General features: G+C 48.3%; 1 protein-coding gene across 3 annotated transcripts; it reads right to left on the bottom strand.

Moving 5' to 3' along the window:
- Positions 1–773: 773 nt before the first annotated feature.
- ANKLE2 (ankyrin repeat and LEM domain containing 2) lies at positions 774–16,641 on the bottom strand. 3 transcript variants are annotated; one of them, XM_081113651.1, is made up of 13 exons: positions 16,407–16,641; positions 13,349–13,768; positions 11,336–11,542; positions 9,772–9,968; positions 9,504–9,692; positions 8,277–8,399; positions 6,216–6,282; positions 5,217–5,389; positions 5,037–5,143; positions 4,212–4,384; positions 3,188–3,836; positions 2,617–2,748; positions 774–2,218 (listed from the first exon to the last, which is right to left on the bottom strand). In XM_081113651.1, exons 1-13 carry the CDS (start codon positions 16,591–16,593, stop codon positions 1,996–1,998), a joined length of 2,847 nt encoding a protein of 948 aa, XP_080969777.1. In that variant the 5' UTR covers positions 16,594–16,641; the 3' UTR covers positions 774–1,995. The 3 variants fall into 3 exon arrangements, with proteins under 3 accessions (XP_080969777.1, XP_080969778.1, XP_080969776.1); XM_081113652.1 differs by having other exon boundaries at positions 11,348–11,542; positions 16,407–16,624; XM_081113650.1 differs by having other exon boundaries at positions 9,772–9,971; positions 16,407–16,621.
- Between the last annotated feature and the right edge of the window lie 3,840 nt (positions 16,642–20,481).

Consider the following 20,481-nt stretch of genomic DNA (forward strand, 5'->3'; position numbering starts at 1 on the left):
GATTGGCCATCAGGAATGCATGTGCCATGAGGGACCAGACCGACACCAGTGGGGAGGCAGGCTGTTCTGTTCTGTGCTGCTTGGTCCCAGATGTTCCTGCTGAGGCAGCTGAAGGCAGGAAGGTAGTGCAGTCTGGAGCCAGAGCGCGTGGTGTCCACACGCGAACATCCGTGTCAGGGACAGGAAGAGGCTGTGCCTCCAGCAGTCCAGCGAGTGCGCCCGGCTCAGGGACGTTCAAAACTACACCCAACGGGCAGGCATCCCACAACCCACCCTTTCCTCTGGAAGCTGTGCAAGCTTCTGGAAAGATGTCAGTTATTCAGAGGATCTGTCTGTGGTTCTTGCACATGGGACGGACACTCACTTCACAGCAGAGGAAGCCTCCCGGGCCCAGCCCCCCAACCCACCGAGGAGCAGCTCACAAGTCACCTCTTTCCAACTACAGAAACGACACACGGACTGCTGGCATCACAAAGGCAGGTAGGGAATCTGTGTGGATTTAACCGATGCCGCAACGCTGTTCACAAGTGTGTTAGGAATAAGGTGAACAGTTTTACCAAACACTAAGGGCATTTGGCTGGGTAACAGGTGAGAGGTCTTTCTGAAATCTTGGAATTATTACCACATGGTTTTAAAAAATTCCTTTCATTAAGTAGTTTTACAAAGATCATCACTGTAGGTCTCGTGATGATGCGATCACTGGGACTCAGCCGCCTGACAGAAACACGGGAACAAAGGCCAAAGCTTCACAAAACCAACAGCAGTCGGCAAAATTACAGCAAAAACACTATATTAATTTCATCTGAATATTTACAGCAATATACAGCACAGTAGGGTAAGATTCCAGGAAAAACAGATCAGCACTGTGAATATCTGCATTCTGATTTCTGTTGAGAACAGATGCCTTTTAAAATGCCATTGGATTTTACAATAGAATGTTATTTTCTGTCTTCTAGATGTGAAAACACCTTGTGTAACAGCCACTAGAATTTTTAAATCTAAATCTTGATTCTAATATTCCTGACCTGCCTCTTGTTATCGTGTGAAATAACAATTTTTATGAATAAGAATCTCACACCTACTTAGTATCACTGTACATCCTCAAAAAACAAGCTCAGAAAAAATAAAAAATGATTTACAAAAGGCACTGAAGTCAGTTAAAGCACAGGTAGAGTTTTCTGTCCCTGGGCATCCGGTATGGGCCGGGGAGCTGTGGTGACCCCCACGCTCTGTGCACACAGACGGGAGGAAGGACCCCTAAAGTAAACCACACTTGAGTAACTAAACCAGGCTCAAACCTGCCAAAAGTCGACCTCTAGTTTCTGTACTAAAAGGTGACATGTTATAAAGGAACTCCAACTGAAGTGAATTCTAAAATAGGAGATAATTTCAAAACCAGGGAACAACTTACAGATCACCCCACCCCCACTGCACTGGCAGCAGGGCACACGCACTCAGTGCTGGCGGAAACACCTCCTGGCCGCGGGGATTCCTGCCTACCACTCGCCTCCCAGTGGCTACAGATTTTGTCCAGGAGAAAGAACAGCTTTACATTCATCTAACCAAGGAGAACCCAAAAGTGAAAAACCCTCCCTGAAAAGGAAGGTGAACAAAATTCACCTTCGTTTTCAGAACGGAGTTGAAGTGAGCATGGCTGTGGCAGGGGGGCTGGCCCTGCATGGCCATCACCGCCTCCGGCACCCGCCGAGATCCGTGGGAATGCAGGAGCTCCCGTCCCACTCGCACCAGGATGTAGCTGCGGTCTGCATCATGACCATGTTCAGTTTTCAGAAAACTGGTATCCGCATTTGCTTTCATCAACTTCTCTCAAAATGCCAGAAATCTACATTTTACATGAAACATTTGCATTTTCTAAAATTCTTACTCTCAAAATGAGGATTAATAAATGAATCAGAATATATCCTTTTTCTGTGAATTTTAGCGACACACACATTACCCTTCTTTAATGAAGCGAGAGCCCAGCACACGCACAGCCTACAAGGCTGCGTGCTGGGCCAGGCGCACCATCCTGCGGAGGTGGCCCCCGTTGGCAGGGCTGTAGCGCCCCGGGCTGCCCATACGGGGGGAGTGGGGGACAGAGCCAGGCTTCCTGGGGCTGCCCCCTGCGGGACCACTTCTCCCTGGGCTGCAGCTAGTCAGGCAATCGAGATCCGGCAGCTGAGATGTCAACTTCCCTTTTATCGAGGGGCTCGGCCAACTGAGGAAACCAAGAAAGGTCTGTCAGCACGGACGGTGGGGTGTGGGGAGAGTGGAGGCCACAACAGAACCTGGGCTCCTGCTCCTGAGCCGAGGCTCCACTGTGGCTCCAACCAGAGGCCCTTAGAACCTCGGAACACTGGCCCTGAAGACTAATAGCTCATGTGACTGTCCACATGAATCCCACATGACCATGACCAGGAACCCCAGGCACCCTCCCTGCAGCCTCCCTGTCAGCAGCACCCTTCTGTTCTTGCACCCACTGCAGACCTCCCTTCCATGGTGCCCCAGCCTCGGCCGCACATGGGGAGCTACACGCTAGCGTGGCAGTGTCCTGGGGAACCACAAGGTGCATGTGGGTCCGGACGCTAGTACCAGCAACCCCTGGGCCCGTGGTACCTCTGCCTGTCGGAGGGTGGGTAGCCCAGGACAGCGCTCCTCCACCTGTGCACGGCAGGGTGCCGCTGAGGGTCCAGGTCTGCACCCTCCAGAGCTGCCAAGACGTCGCGATCCAGTTTGGACGGCTCCTCCCTGCACGGCGTCAGAGAAGAGAACATGTGTGACTAAGACAGACTGCACACCCCTGCCTGAGCTCAGGAGCCAGCCCGGTGTAGGCGCTGGGCCCCACCGCCCTAAGACCCGCTGTGAAAATGCAGTCCTATGTCCACTTCTGAGAACCATCAACCTGGACAGCCACCTGGGAGGCGTAGACTGACCCCCAGAAGGCCTTTCTTCCTACAACAAGCTATATTCTTAGGACGTTCCAGTCATTCTGGGGGCAACCATTTCCCCAGGAAGGGCAGCAGCACAAGGATGAGCGAGAAAGGACGTGTTCCCACCGGCCTGAGACCCAGGCTACGGGCAGAACAAAGCTTTCAGAGAATCAGTGTCACACGCACACCCCTTCCTCCACATCACTGCGCTCAGACCCGTTCCACAGCCACCCACATGCTCACACACCCACTCATACCCCAGAAGGAAGAGCCTCCGGACAGGCTCCCTCCTGGCAGCGACCCCCAAGGGCTCCGAGGATGCAGAGGTGCAGCTGTGCTGGGCCTCATGGCCGTGACAGTGGGGACCCAGGCACAGGTTTGCAATGCCTGCTGACATCTCGCTTTCCGTCCTTGCTTGATTGCTTCCGAGTCTGTCGGCAGCAGAAGGCTCTACCCTGTCACTGTCCACCACTTCCGTTCCTGACGTCAGGATCTTCTCATCTCTCGTTTTCACACTTTTAGTTGGTGTCTCGGAAAACGCACTTCCTCGATTCTGCAATTTGAGCTTGTCGAACTCAACGGTCAAGCCAGAGACAGGTGACGAGAGGGCTTCCTCCCCGCTCGCGGCCTCTGTCCTCTTCCCACGCTGGGTCTGGCCACCGCTCAGGGGGCTGCAGAAGCCATTCCTGCTGCTGTGGGGACAGGACCCCGCCTCGTCTTCGATAAGGTTCGTCCTCTGCGCCAAGGGAAGGATGTCGCAGCCCGAGTCTCTGGAAGCCCTGACTGTGGGCTGGCTGTTGTTTCGAGCTGTGTTCTGCCGATTCTTAATCTCTTCCAAGCTCATGTCACCGTCTTCATCGAGAAAGGCCCCCACAGAGATGGAATTGCTGCACTTGCCACGACAGCCTGTGAGGGAGACAACGTGGCTCCTCAGGTGCGGGTAACAGCCCGCACGACAGGCACTCGGCCCAGCACAGACCCCACGACCAACCCCTCTCTCATCAAAGCCTCCTCCTCAGACACAAGACCAAACCACCCACCTGTTCCAGGGACAGGACAAGCAGGGTGAGCAAACTGAAACAGCCTCCAGGAAAATGAGAAGGAAGCCAAAGCCGAGAGCAGCCACAGGGAGGGGCGGGCTGATCTGCGGAACGCAGGGCACTGAGAGCCTGACGGGCAGAGGAGCCGCAGGCGCTGCCGCCTCCGCAGGGACATGCTCTTAGCCGGGGCCACAGACAGGGCCCAGGTCCTGCGAGCACAGGGATGCCCCCAAGTCCTTACCCAAGGCAGAAGCCTCGTTTTCTCCTAGGTCCTGCTGGGCCTTTCTGCCCACTTCCTGCTGTGCAAGGTATTCCTCCAGCTTCTGCAGGCCCTCCTGGGAAGACAGGTCAGCAAAGCAGCCCAGAAAGTCCCAGTACTCGACCCAGGGGTACCCCAGCTCGTGAGCCAGCTGCCTGTGGGAACAGAGCACAGTGAGAGCTGTGCAACCAGAGAAAACACTCCCAGAGCTGCTCACACAGCAAAGAGCCAGTTAAGGAAGAACCCCACAATCAGAACACACCTGCACAACACACCCTAGAGATAAAAGGCAAAACAGCAAAAACAGACCAACTTTTAGTTTTAATAAAACAGTGACGAAAAGTTGGATAGGATTCTGGTTTTGGCCAGGCATATACAATTTAGAAGTTCTTTTCAAGTTCAGGCTACACACCTGAAACTGGGCACAGGTTTTGTGAAAAAGCTCTAACGCTTTTTAAAAAATTCACTGACACTCTGATGACACTACGATTTGGCTCCCTGATTATGACTTCTAGTTTCTAGCCACCTGAGTCTTGTGTTCTATTTTCTCCCTCATTGCCAAGGAAGCACCCATTGTCGGGCACCTCACTCCAAATGCTACCACCCCAGACAGAGGCGGCAGGACTGTCCCCTTGGGGAGGGACTGCAGCACGTACAAGGTGTGCAAGGAACCAGGGCTCCAGAAAGAAAGGTTTCCTGGGAACTCTGGCTCTCAAGGCCGATGTCCCCGCTCCCCCCGTCAGCACAAGCACACCGTGCGAGACACAAGACTTCCCCATGCAGCTGTCCCTCCTGCGACCTTCCTACCTGCCCGCTCTCTCCATGCCTCTTTCTGGGTCCGACTTCCTGACCCTGTGGAAGAAGCCTGCTTTCTCCCGAGGTGGGGTTTTCCAGAGCTTGCGAAAATCTTCCGCCTACGAGGAGAAACCGTGTGAGCTGTGCTGGGGGCAGCAAGGCGCTCGTGCTAGAAGCTTCACAGCAGCTCACCTTGGCTGGACTCATGGGCCCTGCGAAGGCTCTCAGGATCAGAGCGGGGTCTCTGGGGCTGCCTGCGCCATGGCTGACGTGAGCCGTCTCGACCATCTGGTCTGGAGACCACAGCTCCCCAATCACGGGGGACGACGTGTCCTCTGCCCTCAGGAGAGGCACGTAGTAGTGACCTGGGGAGACACCAGGGCTGATCCACCTGCTCAGACGGCTCCTCACCTCAGGGCGTGAGAAGCCACACAAGCAATGCCGTGCTATCCCCGATGAAAGGCTGCCCATCGCTGGAGCTGAAGGGCCTGGCAAGAGGCCAGTTTGTGCCAGTCTCACTTGAGGAGCCTACACTCTTCCTCTGCTGGGAAGTAAAAGGGAGGAAGGAGAGTGCAAACAACGCCTCACCTCAGGTGAGAAGGGCTGAGAGGTAGGACTGTGTGGACAGGATCAGCCTACATGGGCAGCAGAGAAATGTTAAAAAGAAGGTATATTTTTGCTTCTCTCCCTTTCCAATTCCCTACAGGTCACGTCTTAAAAAGCTGAGCAGGCAATCCAACTCTGGGCCCAGAGTGATGAGACCCAGGGCCGGTCAGGCCTCAGAAGTGAGGGCTACCCGGGAAGCAAAGGGAGGAGCGGCTTGGCCAAGGGGGCAGGGCCTGGCATAGAAACGGACGATAGGGAGCTCCTGACGAACAACTGAGCAGCCAGGGAGCTCAGGCACCGCCTCTCCGACCTGCTTCTACCTGAGAAAGGTCAGATACACCTGCTACCTGAGTGGCCTGCAGAGGGTAAGGGGTGAGGCCATGAACAACAGGCATCAAAGGAGGCGTTATACGAAGACAGAGCTGGAACTCGAGCTGGGCGTGCAGGAAACAGTAACTATGACGAGAGCTGCCAAGTGGAGCTCACCCGCAGCCCTGGCTTCACTCCCCACACAGCCAGGCTGGGACGCTGTCCGGTCCTGCCCTACAATGGGCCTCACACTCCAGCACCGATGGCCCTCCTTACCCTTTAGATATTCTCTAATTCGTTCCTTCAGTTCCACAGATTTATTTTTGCTTCTTTCACAAATAACCTGTTTAAAAAAACACAGAGTTCATTCTAATGTGAAGTTCATTCTAAATCTCAATTTATCACATTTTCTTATCATTAAAATTTTATAAAACCAAGTTTCTAAGTCAACAAAATAAGAATAGTATCTTATACTCAAAGAATAAGAATAGTATCTTAGGCCGAAACCGGTTTGGCTCAGTGGATAGAGCGTCGGCCTGCGGACTGAAGGGTCCTGGGTTCGATTCCAGTCAGGGGCATGTACCTGGGTTGTGGGCATATCCCCAGCGGGGGATGTGCAGGAGGCAGCTGATCGATGTTTCTCTCTCATCGATGTTTCTAGCTCTCTATCTCTCTCCCTTCCTCTCTGTAAAAAATCAATAAAATATATTTAAAAAAAAAAAAAAAGAATAGTATCTTAGGCACAAAGCCCACAACCAAAAACTGTGCGCTGAGCAGTACACACTTACTTCTAGAACATTTGTAACAGCTTAAGGGGCCAAGACAGGTAGAGAAACTCAGATTATGGGTCACTTTTATTTCCTTTCTCATGCTGCTCTACACCTGCTAATCTTCTGCACGGAAAAGAAACCTTGGAGCGCACTATCAAGTCAGAGCAGGGCACACAGGCAGGCTCACAACCTGCAGTGCTCCGAGTCTGCTGTTTGGCAGGGTTGACACAGAACACCTGTGTAGCATGGGACACACATATTTGCTTTTTGCAACTCCAGGAATGAACTTTGTCAGCCTTCGAAGAATTGTAGTGACAAGAACATTTTTGCTAGAAGAAAAAACACCCAATAACCTTCAAATAAGGAAGGAACCACAGAATTACCATCTCCTGCCAACCTGTGAGAATTCATCTACAGTACAATTGTGCAGTGTACCCTGGGACTCGAGTAACTATGTTTATAAGTCTGTAACTAATTGTGAGCGATGCCAAATGCTTTTAAAATGTGTTACAAAACAGCAATTTCTATTGAAAAAAATATGTCCGCTAGTGTGGCTCAGTGGTTGCCACAAACCAGGTCAGTAGTTCAATTCCCAGTCAAGGCTCATGCCCAAGTTGTGGGCTGGATCCCTAGTAAGGGGTATGCAGGAGGCAGCTAATCAATGATTCTCTCTCATCAATGTTTCTATCTTTCTATCCCTCTCCCTTCCACTCTCTCAAAAAACATTAAAAAAATGTGTGTGTGCATGTATATATATATACATATGCACGCACACACACATACATACACACATTTAAATGCACAGAAAATGTTGAATCAGACAGACGCAAAATCATGCTAATTTCTGAACTGTACGATTGTCTAAATTGTATTCTTTTTATGTATATTGTAAACTTTGCCCAGAAAGTGGGCACTATGTAGGCACAGCCATTACAAAGGCGGCGTTCACTACCTGAACTGGGTCCTCACAGGTTCTCCTTCTAAAGGGCTGGCAGATCCAGGCCAGCTAAGAGCTCTGACCATGGTCAGGTCCACTTCCTTCTCCACTTCACAGGCACAGACACACCTCTGGCCTAAGGCACATTGTGCTCAATTGCCAGAGTCCAGATCATGACGAGGCCTGCTGTGTAAGGCTTGCCAGGGTCAGGCAGGATGTGTAGGCGGGGCTTAGGACAGCCCCTGGTGCCCCCTGAGCTGAACACATCATCACCATCACCACCACCACCACCATCACCCTCACCATCATCACCATCACCATCACCCTCACCCTCACCCTCACCCTCACCACCCTCACTACCATCATCACTACCATCACCACCACCTCTTCTGTTCTCTGACCCTGGTCAACTGAGGTCTGTACAAAGGGCAGTTAATATGAGAGTAAAATAAAATCAGCACACTGGGGCTGTTCATTCCTCAGCAGACAGGTTCTCAGGAGTGCCTGTGAGGCGCACACATTCACAGTCAGAGTTACTCCTGATTTCACAGTGGCTGTGATCACAGACTGTAAGTTTATAGATTTTCATTTCTGACACCATACAGTAACAGCATTTTACCAGGTACTTACATTTTCAGGTGTTTTACCACATTTATTCCGTGGGCATTTTGCAATCAAAGGGTGTGAAGAAAGCACGTTGACCACATCTGCATTCCCAAACTTACACGCAAAATGCAACGGTGTGTCGTTGCCCTGAGAGATGCAGAGAAAGAACAGTTATTTCTTTTTTTTAATTTTTAAATATGTTTTTAAAATTATGTCAGAAAGAGGAAGGGCAAGAGAGGGAGAGAGAGAGAGAAAAACATCAATGATGAGAATTATTGATTGGCTGCCTCCTGCACACCCCACACTGGGTAACAAGCCCACAACCCAGGCATGTACAATGTCTATTACTCAGCCATAAAAAAATGAAATCTTGCCATTTGCAACAACATGGATGGATCCAGAGGATATTATGTTGAGTAAAATAAGTCAGAGAATGACAAATGCCATGATTTCATTTTTATGTGGAATCTAAAAAACAAAATAAATGAACAAGAAAAACAGAGACAGACTCAGGTACAAAAAACAAAGTTATGGTTGCCAAATGAAAGGGCAAGTTTGAGGGCTGGATGAAAAAGATGAAACTGCCTGTTATAAAAACAGTCACGGGATGTAAAGTACCGCACAGGGAACACAGTCAGTGATATTGTAATAACTATGTATGTGTCGGACACTAGACTTATCAGGGGGGTCACCTTTATGTAAGTTACATAAATGTCTAGTCACTATGTTGTACACCTGAAACTAATATAACATTGTATGTCGACTGTAACTGAAAAATAAGAAAATTAGTAATATTAGGGGACCACGTTGTAGAGTATACGATTATCTAACCACTATACGATATACCTGAAACTAATGCAAAATAACTGAATGTGAACTAATCAAAAAATAAAATTTAAAAAGAAAAAAATTTATTAAAAAAAGAGGAAATATTAGAAAGTTAAAGCCACAAACAACGGTCCACCCGCGTCCACGATGCTTCTCAACTCCCTACAGCTGCACCTCCCATGCTGCCTGCAGCCCAGGGGCCTGAAGGTCACAGCTCCCTGCTGTGTGCGTGTGTGCACATGTGGCTGTTTTCCAACCGTCAGGAGCTCCCTAAGCTCAATGAATGCACGTCTCCTTCCTGGCCCCCCACATGCACTGACAAAGTACAGGGATTAGGCAAATACTCAAAACCCGAAACACGAGTCTTGGTGTAACTGAGACTGGCTGTAACGTCACTGAAGAAAGAGAAGGCGACACACTCACCCCCTTGTCGGGCGTGTTCAGGTACAGATCAAGGATGTAACAAATGCGGTTCTGCAGCATGTCTGGGGCGTCATCTGGGTACATGAGCCGCATAAACTCAGGGTTCTCCAGTGTCTCGAGAGTCAGCTGGCAGATGGAAGCTTGATTCTCTCTGGCAGCAACATGCATGACATTGTACCTACATCCCTCCTGAAGGAAAACCACAGATTTTGAGCTTCATGTTTGTCACCCAGAGTCTGGAAGCTAAGGATGCTGGATGCAGGCTTACCTGCACGATGGTTGGGTTGTCCCCCGAACCAATCAGATACCGAGGATTACTCCAGATAAGGTCAGAAAAGGTGTCTTCATCTCCCTGCTCCACAGCCTTTCGCAATTTAGAAGTGAGGTCCTGCGTACGGGGATTTTTATAGCTGTTTGCTCGCTCTCTGTTTATGGTTTCTGACTCAGAAAAGCACAAGCCATCTGCTGCTAAGAGACAATTTAAGAACATTTAATGTGAAAAAATTACAGATACAACTAATGCAGATTTGAAAAGGAACTAAAAATAATCTAAAAAAAAAAGAGACAGAAGAAATTAATAAACTTAAAGGTTAAAGTGATTAAACAGAACACAAACAATAACAGCAACAAGAAATGATAAAACAGCTAAATGAAACCCAGAAACCACTTAGTTGAAAAAAACCTGTAATAGGTAATCTCCCGATAAACATGATTAAAAAAAAAAAAGAATATTTAATTTCACGAACATTTCCTCAGCACCCCCATGTGCTACACTGAGGGGGTAAGTCTGTGAGCTAGTTGGGAGTGACAGGTAGGGCCCGACGACAGTCCTCAGCAGACAGCCGATGTGCTAGCCTCCAGCGGTGGCACAGACACAGGGCAGCTGCATGTGAGTATAGAGCCAACCCCCCCTGGACTTCAGCTGGGAAAGCCCTGTGAAAGGGCCTCGAGCTCAGCAGCTGGAGGGGACTGGGACACCTGGCCATGGCACGGCCCCAGTTCTGGAAGCACAGGCGCACTCCCATGAAGGCAGTGAGCCCCAGTGATTCCTATCGGTTTAATGACAACACCCGAAGAAGTCTGAAAGCGATCTTCTCGAGGCAAAGTCACAAACTGGGCAGAGGAAAGCCTGTTTGAAATCACTCTGGTTTCCCTGTAAGAAGCACCTGTGTAAGGCCAAGCAAGGGAACAGAGGAAACACAGCAGACGGGACTCTCGACAGATGGCCCGTCTGCAGGGAGAGGGCCTTCCTCTGGACCCCAGCCAGCCTCGGAAGCAGGGCAACGGTGAGCCCCAAGAAGGGACGAGACTGAGGCCAGGGCTTTGCCCGATGCTGACGACAAAGGCCCCTTCACAAGACTGGGCTCTGAGCCAAGAGGGGTGTGGTCACCTTTCTGACTGAATGGACTGTCTGGGTCAAAGCTGGTGCCACAGCCCTGGGAGCAGGTGTAGCTTCAGGTGAGCAACAGACTGGTCTTGGCATAAAAATAATGGTCCTGAATCTAATCGGCAACAGGGAGAGAGGAAGACAGAGGGAACGGGACAAATGGTTGATGGTGGTCCTTTCACTGCTTCTCCCACAGCTCGTCAGCGTTGGGGCCTAGAGTGGTGGCCTGGCCCACTCAGCTCCTCAACTCTACCTGCACGGTCCCCGGTCCCCCCAGCCCAGCCCACTCTCTTCCAGCTGCTCATGGCCTGGGCTTTCACTTCCTGGCAAACTGGACTTCTCTCAAAGGCAGAGAAAACTAATTCCTGTATATAAGGAAAGAGCACAAAATACTTGTGGGCAAATTTGATAATAATGCCAAGTTGTGCACTGCTAGATAATTTACCTTTTAACCCACCATTGCTAGAGAGTGATGCTATTTTCACAGGAGAAAGTACTGAAGAAGTTTTGCTCGGAGAAGGAAAATAACAATAAATTCCTCTAGCAAATTTCTCAGCATCTTCTCTGCTTGAAAAAGCTTTAAATCGGGATCCTTTGATCATCTTGACAGCTTGCAACGCTTCCTTTCTATCTTCATAAACATGAATCCTTTCTGGGAAAAGGAACAGACAGAAGACAGAGAGAGTAACTGGAGCCACTGTCACGTAGTCACACTGAAGGCTCTGAGTTAACAGTGAACAGTTGTTACCCAGCTGCCTGACTTTTCTCTTATTTAATGTTTCATACTCTTAATGCTGAAGAAAAAGGGACTTAGCTAGCAGAAAGAGCACAATAAGCCTGATTATTTGTGTGTGTTGGTATAAATAACATGATATTTTATACATGTATATAATTTTCTACCCAAGGATATATTCACATTAAGAAATGAAATACATGGGTTAAACTATGAACATATCAGCAAAACAGTGTAGAATTTTAGAAATAATTTTGGTCATGCAATGCCATTTTAACTATGTCTAGAATACATAAAGGAAAAGAAAGTTCTGACTATATAAAAATATTAAAGTTTTGCAGGGGAACTATCACAACCTAGTTCTGTATGAGATTCTCATAAATACATACAGTACAAATTAATGCCCATTGCTCAATAAAAATGGTCAAGAAGTATGACCAAGCAATTCATCAAATAAATACAAACAGACTATAACCATATAAAAAAAGGTAATCGACCTAGGACAAAATAAAACTTTCTCTCATGCAAGTCACTCAATAATATACAGAATGACTGACTGAACAGATACCTGTTTTCCCTTTTTAGAAAAAAATGTGAGTTCCATTTTGTACCGTAGAGACTGGAAAGCAACTCTCGCATACACTGTGAATGGTAACATCTTTGGGAGGGCAGCAGCTTTCAGAGTTTGAGAGTGCATCCCTTGACCTGACAGTTTTACTTACCCATTAAAAAAATATTTTTTTTTAATTGATTTTAGAGAAAGAGGAAGGGAGAGAAAGAGAGAGAAATACCCATCAACTGCCTCCTGCATGCCCCCTAATGCGGATTGAGCAGAAACCTGGGCATGAGCCCTGACAGGGAATCGAACCAGGGACCTCTGGGTGCATGGGATGATTCTCAACCAAGTGAGCCATACTGGCCAGGGCTACTTAACCATTTTTCAACTAAAATAAAACAATTTACATTTATATACACCTATATACACAAAAGCAATTATTAAGTGAATAGGATTTTAGTGGGGAGGAGGAAAGAAATTTCACATTTTCTTTATGTACTATATATATAATATATACATTATATCCTAATCAACAAGTTCTCATTAATTCTTTCCAATACTATTTTAGTTGTTTCAAACAGCAATTTTTTGATGTTGAAAATTATTTATTAAAAAGAAAGAAAATTATTTATTGCCCATTTACATTCACTAACTTAACAGATGGTCAGGTCATGTTGAAAAAATTAAAAAAGGCCCTGGCTAGTTTGGCTCAGTGGATAGAGCGTCAACCTGCAGATTCAAGGGTTCCAGGTTTGATTCCGGTCAAGGGTAGATGCCTGGGTTGTGGGCTCGGTCCCCAGTGGGAGGGCATGCAGGAGGCAACCAATCAATGATTCCCTCTCATCATTGATATTTCTCTCTCTCTCTTCCTTTCCCTTCCTCTCTGAAATCAATAAAAATGTATTTTTTAAAAAAAGAAAAAAAGGAGATGAATAATAGTAGCCAGCTAATAAATATTTTTCTTGATTTTTAAAAATTCATATATAGATCAAAATAAATTTTAAGGAGAGCCCTATATAAAAATGCCAACAGTGGTTAATTTGGGGTAACGATTATGGTGACTAGATGACTCTTTCTTCTCCTCTGCTGTTGGGATTTTTAAGATCACCTTCTCCTTGCTGTCCAGGCACCCCCTCCCTAGGTAAGAAACGTCACGCTTGTCACTTTACCGTTTCTCGCTGGGGAATCCTCGTAGGCCGGGTACACCCCATAGTACAGAGGCGGCTCAGTAGAGGCCCTCTCCACAGTTTTGGGGCCGTCCACCCCAGCCACAGCACTGAAGGCCACGGAGCAGGTCTCAGACTTCAGGGTCTCCTCCGGAGGGTTCAAGCCCACTCCATAACCAAAATCTCTGTCTTCAGAAAAGCCGACCTGCTCTGCTGGGCTTCCTACAGTGGCCTGGTAGGGAGGGTGTGAAGGCAGGGTTCTTCTGTGCTCTAATAAAGCCTGAGCCAGTTTTTTCTCAAAAATGAACCTTGTGGTTGCAGTAATGGGTCCACATTTCAATCCGGCTTTGACAATTTCTTCTCTGAGGTCATCTGGATTCAGGAGTTTTAGTCGAGCTAAGATGGTATCCATTGTCATTGCACCTAGGCCCAAAACAACACAAATCAATTCAATGGTTTAAGTAAATCTTTTCTTTAAAACATGGTGCCCTGGCCAGGCAGAGCATCGTCCAGATATGACAAGGTTTTGGGCTCCATCCCTGGTCAGGGCACATACAAGAATCAACCATTGGCCCTAACCAGTCTGGCTCAGTGGATAGAGCGTCAGCCTACGGACTAAACGGTCCTGGGTTCCATTCCAGTCGAGGGCATATGCCTGGGTTGTGGGCTCGATACCCAGTGGGGGGCATGCAGGAGGCAGCCAATCCATGATTCTTCTCATCATTGATGTTTCTCTCTCTCTCTCTCTCCCTTCCTTCCTCTCTGAAATCAATAAAAATATATTTTTTTAAAAAATCAATCATTGAATGCATAAGTAAGTGGAACAACAAATCAATCATTTCTTCTCTATGTCAAATCAATAAAAAAAATAGTGGCAAAAAAAGCTGGCTTCAGTTTCATTTCAATGCAGTGTTTCTCCACACTCTGGAGTCTATGAACTATGAGAATTTTCAGTAAGTTTTTGGTTTCCAAATCTATCACAATATGAACAAAGTTAAGATACCCAGTATCTGGGTCATTTGGATAAGAGTCTTATCACCTAGTACAATTACACGACGATCACACTAACATCCAGTGGTTATCCGATGGGGAAGCCGGCACTCATTTGCTGGCAGTTGGAGTGCAATTTGGAACCATAACAAGGAAGGCGACTGGACAGTATCCACCAAAGCTCCAACTCCAGAAATTTATCCTACAGATAGACTTGCACTTTATTCTGTAAGTGATAGGAATTATGCAAAGACTTACAACAGAGGAGACACACAGATAGCTTGGGCAGTCATCCTGCTGACACTAACAGCCGTGGGCAAACAACGGCCCGCGGGCCGGATCCTGCCCATTTGAAATGAATAAAACTAAAAAAAAAAAAAAAAAAAAAAAAAAAGACCGTACCCTTTTATGTAATGATGTTTACTTTGAATTTCTATTAGTTCACACAAACACTCCATCCATGCTTTTGTTCCAGCCCTCCGGTCCAGTTTAAGAACCCATTGTGGCCCTCGAGTCAAAAAGTTTGCCCACCCCTGCACTAACAAGTAGCTCATGTTTAATTTCTGGTGAGCCTTCCCATGTGCTTGGGCTATTTTGAGCTCTCCACATACTCAAAATTATTTAATGGTAATAACTCCGTCTGGTAGGTATCATCACTGATCACCCCCACTTTACGGATGAAAAACCCAAAACACAGAGAAGCTGAGGAACTTGTTCAAGTTATACAGCTACCAAACAGACAGATTTGAGCTGGAGCTTTAATCCATGAATTTGAAGAACTAGCAGATGCGTCTATGGAGCACAGCTAGAATCAGGGAGAAGGTGAAAATGACAGGGAACTGACCACTGTGACTAGTGGGGCTGGACCCAAGGGCTCAGGCTACAACAGGTCTGAATGATGGACGGATTAGATGCCCTGCAAGGGCCTTGAGGGGCTGTAGGCGGCCTGGGTAAATGCCTAGGTTTCCAGCCCAGGTGCCCAGGAAGTGAGTCTACCCGCCCGAAGCAGAGAATATTAGACGTAGACCCAATGGAGATGTAGGCACTGAGCATCGGAAACACCTACAGCACACCACGGGGCGCGTCAGTTTTCACCTCTGAGATTTAGAAGGAAAAAAGAGGTTGGGAGTCATTAGCAGGACTCAGACAACATGAATACCTGCTGTAGCTGGAGGCTGGTAAAGGGTTCATCCTATGACCCTATCTACTTCTGTGCACTTCCTTTCAAAAAACTTTTTAGGATGCCGCCTCCCGGCACCCAACCCCAAGATTTCGAAAATGGCTGTGACTATTTGCAGAGGAGTCTTATAAACAAGCACTGTATTGCACAGCCACCCCCGCCACACCCCCTTCCCTCCTACCCCACCCTCAAAGCTGCCGAAGAACTCAAAGGGGGAGGCCGGCTGAGCACGGGATTCCACCGGGGGAGCACCCATTCGGATGCTCTGTACATTGATTCCAAAAGGGAAAGCTAAAAACTTTTAAAAACACACAAAAAACTTCAATGCAAAAAGACACTGTAACTCCAGCCCCACCCGGCCTGTCTCCGGGTGGTGTGTAGTCTGGGGCCTGTGCGGCCCGGAGTTCCCGGGCCCCGCTGACCGCGTAACTGGACGGACCTCAGCTTCGTTCACGCGAAGGAGCGCAGGTGGGACCACCAGCAACGCGACAGGGCGGACGGCGGGCCGGACCCGACCCGGCGTCCCGACCCGGGGTCACCCCCACGGAGCCCGGCAGCCCGAGGTTCCCAGGGGACGTCCATGTCGCTTTCCACCCAAAGACACTTGGCCTTCCCACCGGAGCCCCGAGACACCCAACGGGCGAGCCAAGAGGGCGGCTGGCCGGGAGCCGTGCGGATGCGCGAGACGGGAAGGGCGCAGGCGGCGCGAAACACGGACGCGCAGCCAGCCAGTCACTCAGGCTCAGACAGACGGACGGACAGACAGACGGACAGCCCGGCCTCAGCGCCGTCTGCACGTGAAGGGCCCCGGACTGTTACTCCCGGCCTTTCACCGGAACAGCAGCCTTAGGCGGGGGTGCGCCCAGGCCGAGTGGAGCGGAGGGGCCTTACCCGGGTCCAAGTCAGGCTCCACGGCCGCGCGGGACGGCGGGACAGGGAGCTCGCTTCGGCCCTGGCCCCGCGGCCGCTTCTCCAGCCGCCGCACCAGCCAGCGCACCGCGAGCAGCAGCACCGAGGCGCCCAGCAGCTCCCAGGCCAGCGCTGCCCAGTCGGCGGCCACCAGCCGGGGCCACAACATCGCCACCGCCCTCCCGGCCGCTGCCGCCGTCGCCGCTGAGAAGACCCGCGCCCCTAAGGACCCCGCGTCTCGGGCTGCCCGTGACAATGCCTGACGGAGCGATTCACGGGTCCTGCCGGCGCGGTGCCGGGGTTACACGCGTGGGCCAGGGCACTCGAATCTGCTTCCGGTAACGCAGCGAGGGAGCGTGGCCGCGGCTCCGACCTCTGACGGTGTGAGGAGGCCGAGCGTGGCGTCCGGCAGTAGCGCGGGCAGCCCGAGGCGCGGGGAACTGACACGGGCGCGGGCCTGGGGCGGTGTCCCGGGAGGGGGCGTGTCCCCGGCGGGGGGCGTGTCCCGGGCGGCTCCGGTTTCCCTGGGAACGACCCTGCCCACCACCTCTGGTCAGCGCTGTTTCTGGACGCTTGGGCTGCTTCTGGGAGCGGAAGGAGACAGAGACCTCGCTGCACACGTGTTAGCGAGAGCTTTTCCTGTTAACATGCAACCGGCTCTTCGGGACGACCCTCGTCTAGGCCCGAGTCCATACGCCTCCTCGCTTGGGGCGCGGCGGTTCCCCCTGGAAGCGGGAGAGCTGCCCTAGACAGTAACTTTTTAAAAATATTTTTTTATTGATTTTGGAGAGGGAGAGAGATAGAAACAGCAACGATGAGAGAGAATCATGGACCGGCTGCCTCCTGCACGCCCCCAACTGGGGATGGAGCCCCCAAACCCAGGCCTGTGCTCTTGACCGGAATCAAACCTGGGGCCCTTCAGTCCACAGTCCGATGCTTTGTCCACTGAGGCAAACCAGCTAGGGCTAGACAGTAATTCAAATGCAGAAAGAAACCCTGAGGAAGAAATGACATTTATGATTTAAAAATAATAATAATACAGAAACACCAATCAGAAAGGATATATGCACCCCTATGTTCGTAGCAGCACAATTCACCATAGCTAAGATTTGGAAATAGCCTCAGTGCCCATCAGCAGGTGAGTGGATTAAAAAACTGATGTAGCCGAAACCGGTTTGGCTCAGTGGATAGAGCGTCGGCCTGCAGACTGAAGAGTCCCAGGTTCGATTCCGGTCAAGGGCATGTACCTGGGTTGCGGGCACATCCCCAGTAGGAGATGTGCAGGAGGCAGCTGATCGATGTTTCTAACTATCTCTCTCCCTTCCTCTCTGTAAAAAATCAATAAAATATATTTTAAAAAAATTAAAAATAAAAAACTGATGCATCTACACAACGGAATACTACGCTGCTGTAAAAAAAAGCTTTGACCATTTGCAACAGCATGGATGACCTGGAGGGCATTATGGGAAGCGAAATAAGCCAGTCTGAGAAAGATAAATATCACATGATCGCATTCATTTGCGAAATATAATGAACAATATAAACTGATGAACAAAAATAGATCTAGCCAGGGGATTGTCAAGGGCGGGGGGGAAAAGGAGACATATGTAATACTCTTTGTAATACTTTAAGCAATAAAAAAATAAAATAAAATAAAAGATTTTAAAATCTATTTCACACACACACACACACACACACACACACACACACACAAATAGATCCAGAGACACAGAAGCATCAATAGACCTTTAAACCTCAGAGAAGGGGGGGGGGGGTGTGGGTTGGGGAGGGTGACCCACCAAAGGACTTGTATCTATGCATATGAGCATGACCAATGGACACAGACAATAGGGGGGGCGTGAGCTGGGGGGCAGGAGCAGATGGGGAGAGGCCAATGGGAGAAAAAGGAGACATAGGGAAAACTTTCAACAGTAAAGAATCTATATATATAAAAGGCTAATATGCTGTGTCTGACCAGTCGTTATGAAGCACACCGACCATCAGGGGGCAGACACTCAACGCAGGAGCTGCTGTGGTGCACACTGGCCGATTACAGAGAAACGGCACCTCGGACCTGGCGCCCACAAAGCAACACTCGGCTTCCCTAAAGTGGGACACAGGCCCTGCCACCACCCTGGAGCCACAACCTACCAAATCCCAGCCCACACTGCCGAGACCCCATGGTGCAAAATGCCATCCACAGCCCAGCCCATCCCAAAACGGTGGCTGTGGGCGCCGGGTAATGACGTCACGTAGCAATATCCAGCTTCCTCTCCCTAGACAGGAAAAAGATAGTGCATTGCATCAACATGTTATCATTTTTCTCCCAACCCAACTTTGTGATTCCATTAAAGTATTTTTACATCAATCTTGAATATTTTCTTCAGACCGTGAAAATGGATACAACATCAAACACTGAGTCAAACTCTGGAAGCTCATTGCCGACACATATATGCTGAGGAATGCGAAACACATCATCGAGAATTGAGGGATCCAGATTGAGAAGCCCTGTTGCCCGACGTAATAATCCACTGACCTATGGTCGTGCCAGCTATGATAAATAAAGGGTTTTTATAAAATGTCCTGAAGGTGGTAGAATGGTAAATGAATCAGCTGCAATCACCGGTATTAAAAACAATACGGCATGCCCTAACTGGTTTGGCTCATTGGATAGAGCATCGGCCTGTGGACTGAAGGGTCCCAGGTTTGATTCTGGTCAAGGGCACATGCCCAGGTTGCGGGCTTGATTCCCAGTGGGGGGCGTGTATGAGGCAGCTGATGGATGAATTTCTTTCGTCATTGATTTTCTATCTCTCCCTCTCCTTCCTCTCTGAAATCAATAAAAATATAAAAAACAATACGGCAAAGTCAATTATTTACTGGTATAAGAATGGTTGTGTGATTATAGAAAAAAAAATGGAGATAAGAGAAGTAGCAAGTTAAACGCCTCAATAATAAAATCTACCAAGTAATTGAAGAAAATCCACTTGTAACTTTAAAAGGAATTCATGAGAAGATTCTCCAATATGAATATGTAGAACTAAGCACAAGTTCTATTGAGAATGTGCTGAAACAATGAAGGATCACATTAAAGTGTGCATCTTTTCAAGCTGATCCTTGAAACTCAGAACAATGGAGATGCACAGAGTGTATGTGTTAAATTTTTCTTGAAACATCCCTGAACCAAGACAAAAAATAATATTCATTGATGAATCGGGTTTCAATGCCATCTTCGGGGAACAAAGGCGTCATCAAAAATTAATACACCAGCCCATGTGGCCATGCCAATGATTAGAGGATGAAATGTTTCCCTAATTGCAGCAATCAGCATTCAGGGAATGGTGTGGCATGAAGTGATTGCACATTCCTGTTATTTCAAATATTTTGTTTTGCAACTTTCTCTGCAGGTTACTGCAGAAACTGGATGAAGATAATTTGGAGGATGTGGTTGGTTTTGGACAATGTAAGTTTCCACAAAACCCAGGAAGTATGTGATCTTGGTGGTCAGACGAGGCATACCTTACTATTCCTGCCACCATATTTTCCATGATGAATCCCACTGAAGTTTTTTCAAAAGTTAAGTTCTGCCTGAGATATATTTTGACAGATCCTTCAAACCATGAATGGTTAACAGATGCTATTAATCATTCTGTAGTGACTATTACTCCTGAAGGTTGTCACAATTACTTTATGAATATGTATATGAAATTGCCAGAAGCGGTAGTGGGAGAACTACAATAAGGGAAATTATAATAAGTATTTCTGAAGTTAAAAAAGTATTTTATATTTATTACTATGTACATGCAATATTTAATTTTAATAACAACTTTGCGTAAGATCTATTTTTGTTACAAAGCTTTTGAAATTATTTTAGTGGAAAAATTTGCTTTGCAAAAGGGTGAATTTGAAGTGGAAAACCTGTATCATGGGGTTTTAGCATGAGTGATGCCAGTTTGGGCCTGTGGTTTTCTGCCCTTTAAAAAAAATTTTTTTTCAGAATGCAGAATGATTTATTCCAAAAGATTGCAGAAGAAAGACATTCATCTTGAAAATATGC

The sequence above is a fragment of the Myotis nattereri genome, assembly GCF_964212035.1.
Source record: "Myotis nattereri genome assembly, chromosome: 19".
In the NCBI taxonomy this organism is placed as follows: domain Eukaryota; kingdom Metazoa; phylum Chordata; class Mammalia; order Chiroptera; family Vespertilionidae; genus Myotis; species Myotis nattereri.